Source organism: Hesperophylax consimilis, chromosome 10 (genome assembly GCF_061612785.1).
Source record: "Hesperophylax consimilis isolate HC1 chromosome 10, BYU_Hcon_1.0, whole genome shotgun sequence".
Taxonomy (NCBI): domain Eukaryota; kingdom Metazoa; phylum Arthropoda; class Insecta; order Trichoptera; family Limnephilidae; genus Hesperophylax; species Hesperophylax consimilis.
In genome coordinates, this window is record NC_142845.1 from 38,295,990 (window position 1) to 38,308,187 (window position 12,198).

Consider the following 12,198-nt stretch of genomic DNA (forward strand, 5'->3'; position numbering starts at 1 on the left):
CAATTAATATTATTATGTTCCCCGAGTGACAAACGGATGGATGTAGGGCAGAATATCCCGTTGGGCAATCCGGAAATGTTTCAAATCAACATAAAAATATTAAATTTTTCCGGAAACTCTTATTTTGCCTGGCTTATTCGTTATGTTGACTTGTTTCCTGCTGCCTGCGGATATCTGCTGCCAGCATTCTTGTAGGATCTAATGTCAAAAACCTATAAAATGTATTATGGTTAAGTTTTTAAATTCCGATCAGTGAACTTTATTTCCAGAATCGGTAACAAAATGTAATTTACTGTGATCAAGGCCAGTCACTCTAATAATGCTTTCGTAGAAGAATGTTGACGATGTTTTAATTGCTTGCAATGAAATAATTCTCGTTTCTGTGAGTGCATAGTTCAGTCCATTGCATAATTGCATTTATAGCGACCAGCGACCATCACATGTCGTTAATCAAGCTTATTACAGACTTTGGTAATTAACAAAAGATCCCGCTATTCAATTGCCGAACTGTTTTATGTAAGAGTGGGAACAAAACAACCGTAGATAATCGTTAACTTCAAACTGTATTCTATACTATTATACTAGTCTATGCTATTATAGCATACTATAGATAATATTTTTGCTCTCTTCATAATATGACCTTTGGTTTAGTACCTACAAAGGTGGATGTTTTCGTTTTTATAACTGATTAGTTATTATTGGAGTAGTTTAGTTTTCTACTCGGTTGGTCATCATATCCAAAAGTCGACATTTCAAATTTAATCGTTTTATTCCGAGTACGGCCCGTATTACATAAATTTGACAAAGATTACGAAATTATTAGCAGTTATCGTTTATTTGGGCGTATCTACTATGAAATTTACGCCGTTATTATCAGCCCAATGAATATCGTCAATAATCTATTGGCGTTGACGCATTGATGTTATCGATGACAACGCATTGGAATACCCATCGGCCAACACTGATAAACACTACTAATTCCACATTACTGCGTGCTTCGTTACTCGACTAGATGAGATGGAAGATGGAAGTAGTGACGCGGCGTAGTATCGCTCTTATCGGTGTCTGGTTTGTAGATATGGAGATTGGACTGGCCACTGTGGGTACTGTTGGTACTGTGGGTAGTAGATAGATAAAAAGTAATTCCTTATCAGAGATTTACGTTCTTGCTTTATGTAGGTACTGTTGATGTACAAATCCTCTAATTATTTTTTTTCTTTTATTTGGAAAACCAACAGTTATAATATTTTAAAATGTACGGTGAAATATTATAATATTAATATGGCGGTGTGAGCATCATGGTTCTACTAAACAGCCTGATGTAATTATCATGTATTATTTTATTATTATGTTATATGGGTCATTGTATTTCATATTACGCAGTATTTATGGTTTATCTAATATCTTTTTACGTAGTGGGATGTTCTGGCCATGTTCCAGTCGCTAATGGTTCTTTGTGAATGTTTCTGATAACGCTTCCGAATCGCAATAACACAAAACGCGGCATGACTTCAAAGGGACTTTTGTTGTTTTTAATGCACAATTATTATTTTTTTGCCAACTCTCCAGAGAGCCATCGGTATTCATAAATGAAAGTTGGGGAAGCGTCCAAGATGGCCGCTCTGGGCCCCTTCCATATCTATATGGTTTTGGTCTAGTAACTGTTAATATATCATATTTATTCTATCTGGTACTCTGAAGTCAGAATTAATAAAACATTAATGAATGATATTATTTTTGGTCTTCTCTTGTCACTTGCTGGAACAGATATCCCAAAAGAAACATCTTTAGTTGTCTGAACTTTACGCTTGTTCTCAGTATCTCCGTGTATTTGAGTTCATGTATGTAAGAGAAAACAACAGGTGTAAACATTTGTGTGAAATGCAAATAAGACGTTACATATTTTATTTAGTTGAGTGCAACAACATCTGATAACACATATATTGTTATCTGCCTTTGCGCTGCGAGATGATGATGTTCTCATTACAACCGGTATTTCAAATTAATAATAATTTGCGATTATTCGTAGATTGTACGTACTCGTTTAATGTTTGTTTATTTTTGTAATTAGTATTTATGTTTGCTTTTCCAAAAGTAACGCAGTAGCAATTTGGTTCATTGATCGGATGATACCGATAGATATCGGATAGATAATACTTCCTGATATTATTTGGCTGGCGTGGTTTATTAGTTCGTGCTTAAACTAACAATGGACGTACTAATAAACTTGTGGTTTATCAGTACCTTAATTGTTAGTTTTTAATTTGCAAAGTGGAAGATAAATCGTACTATAACCAACTCTCGCCCTAATTAGAGACTATCATTTGCAATTAAAACATGCTTAAAATGGCTTCAGCTATATGCAGTTGCCAGATGCATACTTCCTTCAGCCTTTAAAAAATTTCCACCGTTATAAACAATATTTTTTTGAAGTATAATTCTCGTATTTCTATAAACCTTGCCATCCTCGACAATGTCATCATCGATGAGACATATCTATCTCCTCCTCGCGACCCCAATCAACTGTATGCAGGTTGTATCGGCGCGTACCCGAAATAGTTTAACCAGAAATTCTTGAGCTTGTTGAAATCTTTCGGGTATACGATAATACGCCCTGTATACATTTATTTCATACAAATAATTGATTTCGTTATCTCAATATAATTGAGTGCTTAACCATGTCCTACGCATTCTGTTGCGCTATTCCCTGCAAATCTGGCCATTATATTTTCCAGCCCAGTTATTATAAAACATATTTAGAAATGAGGTCAAGAGGCACAGTATTTCCACACTACATAGATCATTAAATTGCCTCCGTAATCCACATTGATTCGACAGCATAAGAATAATACAACCGAGAAGTCAGAACCCGATTGACTGGCGACATTTTGGCCAATGGCCCCACCGCACCACACCACACCACCAGCAGCCAGCAGAGCTTGGCTTCACTTCACTCACGCGCTTCCGTTGCAGCCAGTTACAAATTACCAACTAAACACTCCCAATCAATCATTATTCCAAGCACCCCGTCTGATGTAAGCAGGGAATCGCTAAAGAGTTATACAATTAAAGGCGCTATTGCGTATAATATAATTATCTCCTCGAATCGGGTTCAACTATGAGCGCGCTAGGAGCGGAGAGGGGGACCGGGTTCGGCAGTTTCCGTTGTTTGCCGGGCCTTTGCCGTTAGAGGGAGAGGGGTACTTACCTCCCAATTAATTGGAACCAATGCATCAATGCTTACCACCACTTTGCACTTCAAAACATTCATAATTACTGAAAGAATCTACGTAATCTCCCATTTAATTAAGTATTATATATACGCTTCTTTCTTATTGTATATTCAAATTGTTTTATGCCTGCCCTACACCCTGGGAGATACTTCTGGTATTTCAGTACCACCATGAAATAGAATTCAGTAAAAACGCCAGCCGCTTAGAAAGACTTTTCCCAAGGCTAGTCTTACCAGTGTTTAGAATAAGAATTAGAATTGAATTTGAAAGTTTTTGATTCTTCTCGATCCGATTGAAAATTAGCTGCTATGTACAAGTTATATTTCTGTCTTTTTATTTCTACCATCTGCTATAGAGATGCATTTTCGTCCGAGGTTTCAACCAAAAAACCATTAAATTTTTTTTAAAAGAATATTGTCTCTCAGAAGGCGCTCTGTCATCCAAGAAGTCATCAGTTCTGCCAATTATCATTAGTTTACGTCTGAACGATGAATCATTCATAGCTTCATGGTTTTAATTAAACAGTTTTTAATTATTATTTGTCATTCCTTGATTAAATCAACTTTTTTAGTTTGATTCTGATGCCTCCCATCACTCAGCTAATGTTACCAGATAATTAATAGTTCAAAAGCGTCATGTTGTCTGCTTAGTTTAGATAACCAGTTTTAATTATGATTGCATTCTGTTACAACATTTGCATACACGCTGATACCATTTTCGTTTGGCCTTCAGCGGCAGTGTCATATTTTGTGGGGTCGAGTCATTACATAAATTACCGCTTTAAGTAGACAAAAACGTGACGGGATCTTCGTTGTTAATTCCTATTTACTTTAGTTATGATGTTTTTTTTTCTCCGATCTCCGTGTCATTAATTGATTATTACTATGTAGTATATATTAATTGTCATTAAATACAAAATGCTTTGACCCAGTTATCCCTGACTGTCTGCAGTACTATTTCTGAATTTTCAAATCGTCTTTATTATAAAGCTCGTGTGTCGTCGTGATTGTGCCATATTATCTGTGTTTTTTATAGGAAATATTCTAAAAATAATTTAATCCTTATCGCAAGTGCTTGTTCGTATCCTGATACCAAAATAGAAAAAGATGGATTTGGTTCCATATTGGTATACAAGCAGCAAGTTGGTGGACAGCGAGGATGACGCAGTATTTTTAGTAATATTTATACTAGTATCATGAATAAATTAAGTTTGTATCGATCATCGATAGACAGAAGATAGATACCAAAAGTCGGATTCACACCCACAGTATACACAATATTCTGCCCCGGGTATCGTATTACCTTAACAATAATAATTTGCAAGTATAAATATTTTAGAATAAATTAACTCTCAAATCTCTCAATCATGGTGAAAAAATACAATAAAATTATATTTACCGTCCTTGGATTGATTTTTTTCTTTTCCTTTTCAGGTTTCAAGAATATTCCCACAAACATTAACATTATCATTAGACTATTGTGAAAGTTTAGTTTACTTTGGTTATTGTTGAATACGTATTATTTATTGGATTAAAATGATGACGCTTTGTACAAAATACCGTACTGTTTATCGTGATTAATAAGTTGGACGAAAATTCGTATTTTGTCAAAATGTATCTCGTTGACAAAATAGCCAGCAACCTTCGCTTTGGTAAGTTATATTTATTTATTTATTTTATCTTCCTTTTTCCTTTCCTTATTCGACGTTTTTTTCCTTGTTTCTGTGTTTTTCATTTGATAATTTCTATCAAACTCCTCCAAATTTCACCAATACATAGTGTCCGGAAACTAGTGTTAAAAGCAGCGGAATTTTGTTGTGTAACTTATTTTGACAAGAGCTTTCGTTTTCACGTTAGTCGAGTCCGAAGTAGAAATTGAAAACAAATCTTCGCTACGATTACTGTCAGCTTTTCATAACTAACTAACTAACCATCACGCCGTTTCCTCGCAGGGGTACGGAGAAAGGAAGGACCACCAAACAACTCGGCCTTGGCACACATTTCTTGCCTCATTCACATTCATACATCGTCGCATACATCATACTCTTCTATTATTCTTACTCTTGACATGGCCCGACTCGAGTATCCGATTCACTTGATCGTGCCATGTCTTCCTCGGGCGTCCCCGACTTCTGCTACCATTCGCATCATATATTCTCTCATTGTTTTTTAAAATGCGTCGAAGCGTAAAGCCAGTTGCAAAAGTTATTTTTAACCTTTTGTTGTAGAAAAGGGGAAAAGCTTTTAAACAAAACAAAATGCTCAGATCTAGGTTTAATTATCAGGTTTTTTGGTGCTTTTTGTGATGTAGATTGTAGATTCGCCAGTTTCCCGCTTGTACCTTAAGTTTCCGGACACCGTGTATACATATATATTTAGCTAATGTTGACTGTTATGGGACAATTACTTAGTTATCTCTAATTTAAATAAGTTAGTAGCCATGTTCGGCCACCCTCGACATCTATTCATATCTCTTAACTCCTCGCCCACTTCCCTTTGATAATTGATTGATTCCATCAACACGTGAATGTGTTCATTATATCACGATCCGTGGTACATTGGCTACACAGACACTACACACTATCCAATTATTATATTATGCGACATCAAATGATAATACGAAACAAGCCTTCGCAGACTGCAAATGACCGCCGCCGCCCACATCAATGATCATGTTCTTTCACAATTGTTTTTAGTACTGACACTTAATCGAATGTGGAATATTATAAGTTATGTATTAGTTGTTATAAGTAAGCTGTAAGCTGGCGGATCGCTCTCTTTGCTGTAATATTGAATGCTGTTGTTTCTATGTGTGTCTCGCAAATTAGATTATTCTCTAAAGTCTATTTGTTTGACTTCTACTTCAGATTCTGACTTGTACACAAAATATCAAGTGTCTTTAATTAATAGTATTCACCGTGTTTCACGCCCACACCTTCAGGGGAGGTTTATTAAAAATATGTAACAAAAAAAGGCCCAAAGCAAAAAATTAAATAATATGATAAAATCCACCGTTTGGCAACGTTCGTATAAAGGTATCTTGCATTCCAGATATTTTTCTAATACGTTTGATGCGCGTAACCTTACGGATATTATGTCCTTAATACTTAATTTGAAGTCACTATCCGTGTGTGGACAGTATATTTAACTATGGTGCCCCCCAAGGAAGCGTACTGAGACCGATTCTATTTATTATTCAAATAAATTATATCATTAACCTTAAAATTATAGGAAACAATCAGTTTTGCTGATGATAACGTTATATTATTTCAAGAATAAAACCGGACGGAAACATTTTATGTAGCTGAACATGGGCTTAGCTCTTTACAAAATTAGCTGAAAATTAACTCGCTTACCCTTAATATAAGCAAAACTAAATAATAATGAACTCAAGGGGCCAACCAGTCAAATCACTTGAACTAAAATTACACGAATGCCACAAAAAAAATATTCAATGTCAATGCCCAATTATGGAAAAATCACAAAGTATAAAATATCTCGGGGTAGTAATTGATGAAAATCTTAGATAGGCCCTACATATCAAAGGTATCACGGAAAAACTAAATCTAAGAAATGTGGTAAATAAAAAGGACTTGAAAACTTATTACCCTTTATGTCATTCATTCTCGTATTGAATATGGAATTATAGGATGAAAGAGATTAATGACTACCATAACACGGGCATTAGCCTAGTGTGGTAGTCAAAAGAAAATGTACTGCATCATCGTGTAAATATTTATTATTATTTTTTTTTTTTTAAACTATGAAAAAAAACATTAAAAACGAATAAAACTGAGATGAACTTCACTCCGCCTCAGCACAGTTCACCCTAGTGAGGAGGACTATAAAATACATTTTACTATACGTATATTCATTCACTATCATATTTTGTATGTACAATGTTTGTACGTACAATGTCTTTACTAGTCGTACAATAAAAAAATTTTAAAAAAGTATGTGGCAAGTAGTAGGTTACCGTTAAATATAATCTTTTCTATTTTTATTTTACCACCGCATCCTTAGGTGTTTGTTTGGACACGCAGGCAATTAAGTTTTACTATAAATAAAAAAAATCCGTTACTTAATTGCACGACATGTGGAGGGCCCGAATCCCTTTTCTCACGACAGTATTTAGTTACTACTTATTACTGTCCTTGGTTACTGGCTGTTTGTGAACTACCCATTAGTAACTGAAAATTACGTCGAAGCTCACATTAACATATTGTCTGCAACCTTCATTTTGAAAATCTTGTTTTATAACATTACTTTAGCTTGATCATAAAGTAATCTTCAATTAACCTGGTTGTACTTCTCGTGCTGCAACTATCTGTACCTTGCCTCTAACTAAACCAACAAAAAACCCTAACAAAAGATCGTTACGGAGAACAGAAACCACAACACAATAAAACAAAACAATTGTCAATCAGCTCTGTGCATCTTTACTTGTTGTGTTGAAGCTTAGATTCACACAGACAATTATTACTATGTTTTGTTTGTTGTTGTTTTTTGTTTATGTTTTGGCCAGGTAGGCAGGTAGGCAGGTAGGGGGCTTGGTTGGTTCGATTGGTTCGGTTGATTCAGTGTTCTTAATTTAAAACTTACGCCATTGTTAGTCATTTGTTTTGTGTTTGTATCCTTGCATAAATGTGTATATATTACCTATAGTAATATAGGTATTTCATAAATTCGTAAAGGTCCCGTAAAAATTGAAAAAAAGTTCTTGTTAGTGTTGCTCCTGAATTTTATGTCTAAAAAATGTATTAAATCCAACTTTGTTGACATATTTAGATGTAGGTTTATTGCAAACGCTTCGTACGTATTATTTCCTTAGTTGGTGTTAAATCGTTAAGTTGCAAAATGGCCGTGTGCACGCAATCGTAATTTCTCTGTTTCGCCTTAGAAAGAGGTCAGCATGTGTAAAATGACCTTATTTGTTGCGCAACTTGCGCCTCTAAATGTTTTTTGTTTACACATTCAGTATTTTTTGCTTTTGATGCACTTTCTGTTTATTTATTATTTTACTTTCGCGCAAACATGCGACGCTTGCGTAAAACATGCGATGGTTGAATTCGTTTTATTCAGAATGGAAATTTTATTAAATAGAGATACTGCGTGACTTTGTGTTTTCATGTGACGAATTTTTAGTCATTAATCCTAATCTAAACACCTGCAAAATATTAGATAGCGATGAAAATCGAATCGTTACCTTTTAAATGCCTGAATGGAGGAAACTCGGTCTGCCTGACCACTTTCTTGTTCCATTTGGGTTAAACATATTGACAAATCGGTAGTCTTTTGTTCTTGCCTTTTTAGGATCGGTTTGTAGGTAAAATAACTCGTCTGATTAAATAAACGTCATTAGAAATCTTTCAGTTCCATCTGTATGTAAGCGAATCTTAGGATTTATTATCCGACATAATTGCTGGCACACGATCTCTGGCATTGAGTGGAATTTCCGCCCCGAGCGATGCGGTCCTTCCTCGTTCCGAACTCCAACTCTGGAGGCTCTCGATTATCCGTGCCCTCATCTACCGCGGACGTGGCGGGATCCCAACAACACAACGCGAAACAACACAACAATGGCTAGTTTGCAAAATGGATTAAATTCGCAGAAAAGTTCAAATGAATGTTGTGTTGGCAATCGTCTCTGGTCTGGAGCACCTAGATACCTGAAATACGTTGATAATGTGAGGTGCATTTTTAGATTAACTTGTTTTAACATGCTGATTATTAAGAATAAATACCTGAGGTGGGAATGTTGTGTTCGTTTTGTGGCTGTTTGTTACTTTGAACCGCCCGGCTGTGGAATGATTAGCCGGCTTTTGCGTTTCCTCCGCAGCTTTCTGTGAGAAACTTCATGTCTTTGGAAAGACCCTCCTCGCGGCATCTCAGGGCATCTGGTGTGGAGTCAATACAGAAATGTCATCTTATCGTAGTGAGAGGATCCGTGAATGTATTAATTAATATATTTAGTCACACGACTATCACATAAAAATAGAAAAAATATATTGATCGAAGCAGATTTATCAAATAATTTCAATTCTATAGACATAATGTCAACTTTTATAAACTCTACTTCCTGCATCTTTGTGTCATCACGATGATAATTTATTATTATCTATTGTGCTCATAATATTATTTATGTGATTTTTTCTCAATATAATCAAATATACCTACTACCATGTATGGCCATGTGATGAATTCACTGAACCAACAGAATAACGGCTCGGTGCAAACACTTAATTCAAGGCCGGGTTTTGTCAAGATCACGAGAATGTAGTGTATCTACCTGTAAAGTGCTTGCGACTACGGACGGAATGGATTGTAATTGCAAAAGCCTGGAATCGGTAATTTCTATGGTAGGAGGCGTTCGCGCAAGACATCGGAAATCGTCGCCCCGGGCGGCTGACCTATCCGCCACTTCCCTCTGCACTCACTATCTGCAGTATCGTGTAATGTCACCGACACTTAACAACTTCCACTTTCTTGCTTCCTCATCCGAGAAGAATCCTGACTTTTTATCCTGACTGCCCAGAGCAAATACTTTTGTAGACTGCAGCATCATAGAAACAAAGTAATCTTAATATAATATACCTATTACAAAACAAAATAATTTAAAAAATATACTCTAAATACAGTTATTCAAACTAAAATTACAGCTGGGCAGTACGTTTATAGTTGGTAACAATAACATTCTGCTGTAAACTAAATAAGTATTACAAAGTACCTGTGATCGCTGATCAGCCACAACCATAGGTGTTCATGCTGATAATGTAAAGAGGGATTGTAAGTTCTAAGAGTTGAGAAATAAATAAGTAAATTATAATAAATAAATAAACATAAGTAAATGAAATAATTAAAACTAAATAGTAATACATACTTTGTAATTTTAGTGTAACTTTGTCCAATATATTTCTTAGAGTCTTGAAGATTATTTTTTTTTGTTAATACAGTAATATTATTGACTGCCTTTAACCCTGTCTCGCATTTAGCGCAAGTTTCATCCCATGTATCTCCAGCAAACACCAAAACAGTGTCATTTGCAAACACCATTGAAGTACCATAAAACGGTAATTTACAAAGACTCTTAATTACGGACACCAATCATCTATATATAGATTCTCTTTTTTGAAATATTATGCAGTTCCGGTAATATCTCCCTGATATACCTCCTATATATTTTTAAACCTACATAAATTGAATCAAATTTAGTTTGCTTCGCCGGGTTTCGAACTCGTGACCTCTGTTTCCTGAATTCCTCCTTTGCCATGAAGCCAATCCGGGTGGACCAAGGATTAGAGAACAGATTTAGTTTTCTTGTATTTAGCGCTCACTTCCTCAATAAGCATTATGCACGTCCTAGTTTAGCGGTTATTAGACCGTAGCACATCTTGCTGCTGTTTACTCAGTTCATAATGTTGTAAAGATGAGTGACTGCCAGGTCATCTATTTCTATATCTCCACCCGCCACAATTAGCAACTTGCAGAATTGCTCATTTCTTTGTAATATCTAAAGGTGATCCCAATTCTATTCTTTCATCCACTGGAAAAGCTAAATGTCAATTATATTCATTACCTTCAACGCAATGGTACTTGAATGGTCAATTTCTTGTATAAAAATGTTGCTAATTTCTTGTATAAAACCGTTTAATAAGTTTAATCATGACCCCGGGTACAGCGCGTAGACCATTACGCTACGACTAGGCCGTCTTCAAGCTGTAATGTTAGTGCTCTACACAAGCAAGTAATGTCCTAACGCTAGGTCATGTGTCTTATCATACGCCCAAATCAAAGTTATTTTAATCCACCAATCCCTTTCCCCACCTTATTGGCCGTGTTTATTTTTTCAGTATCTTATGGAAATGTTTCCACGAAATGTTTTTTTATGAGTAATAAATTATCTTTTGGTGAACGTAAAATTATCTTTTTCTGATTTTTCAAACAGTAGTAGATGCTACATGTTGTTTGTTTGTATTTTGTGATTTATGTTGCACAATACACTCATTGTTTCAACTTCATAAAATATGGTTCGTCAATATGTAAATTGGTTTTGTTTTAAGTTAAAATGTATTTACCATTGGGCATTTCGCATATCTCATTACTCGAATATAATTTAATGTTTCTACAGCAGAAAGTAAACAGCGCAGGAAATGGAGGAGTGCAAGTGCATACTGCATGAACCCCGCTAATTGCAAGATGGGCACACTAGAAACTCGGCCGCAGTGGGTATTAGCGTCACTTACCTTGTAATGGGAGATGTTTTCAATTAAGAACTAAATGCCACCATCGGAGGTGCAGGGTATGCTTGTAGATGGTATTAGATGGCAGATGGAAGTAAGCCAGTGGTATTTGATACTTGATGCAGGCCTTTAGATGGATCCATGCAGCACGCCCGAATGTGTGTTAACCTCTTGACCTCTAAATATACTCGATTGGGGCCATTTTCTGAATTCCATTAGAAACCTTTAAGAAATAATGCAAACAGAATTAGAATTTAATGGCCGTTCATGATTAAGCTGGGCGCTTTGACCCATATTTGCTAGTCGGTAATCAAATATCCCTCGAGTAAATACCGTTCGTTCTTCAGATTGAGCAAGACGCCAATAGATTTAAATTCCGATTTGAATGAATTTGGTGTTTTCTTCAGTGTTGCCTGAACTATGATTCTTGTTGGCCCTTTTGTGTAACTTCCTGTAACGCAGATTTATATTTGATTTTGTTACTTCGAACTTTTTATCGGCCTTATTTTGCCCCAGACACTGTGTACTTCCTTCCATTCCTAATATTGCATCACGTAGAGAAGTGATTTTGAAAATGGCCGATTTTGGTAGCAAAAAGTAGTGAGATATAAGGGCCTTCTGGGCAACAGGAGACATGGAAGGAAACTAAAGGGGTGGCAAGGGAAATAAGAAGGCGCTGAAAAGACTGATCGGCTAAAAAAATTCCCCTCCGCTAAATCTAAAGTT

General features: G+C 35.7%; 1 protein-coding gene across 3 annotated transcripts in view; it reads left to right on the forward strand.

Annotated features, from left to right (window-relative positions):
• LOC149420727 (rho guanine nucleotide exchange factor 10-like protein) overlaps positions 1 to 12,198 on the forward strand; it is a 430,013-nt gene that overhangs the window by 245,242 nt on the left and 172,573 nt on the right. Inside the window, exon 2 of one of the 3 annotated variants that reach the window (XM_089636921.1) lies at positions 4,667 to 4,884. The exons of the other annotated variants lie outside the window; for them this stretch is intronic. Within the exon in view, the coding sequence (XP_089493047.1) occupies positions 4,845 to 4,884 (40 nt within the window). The 5' untranslated portion in view covers positions 4,667 to 4,844. The remainder of the gene's footprint in view (positions 1 to 4,666; positions 4,885 to 12,198) is intronic. 3 annotated transcript variants of the gene reach the window in all.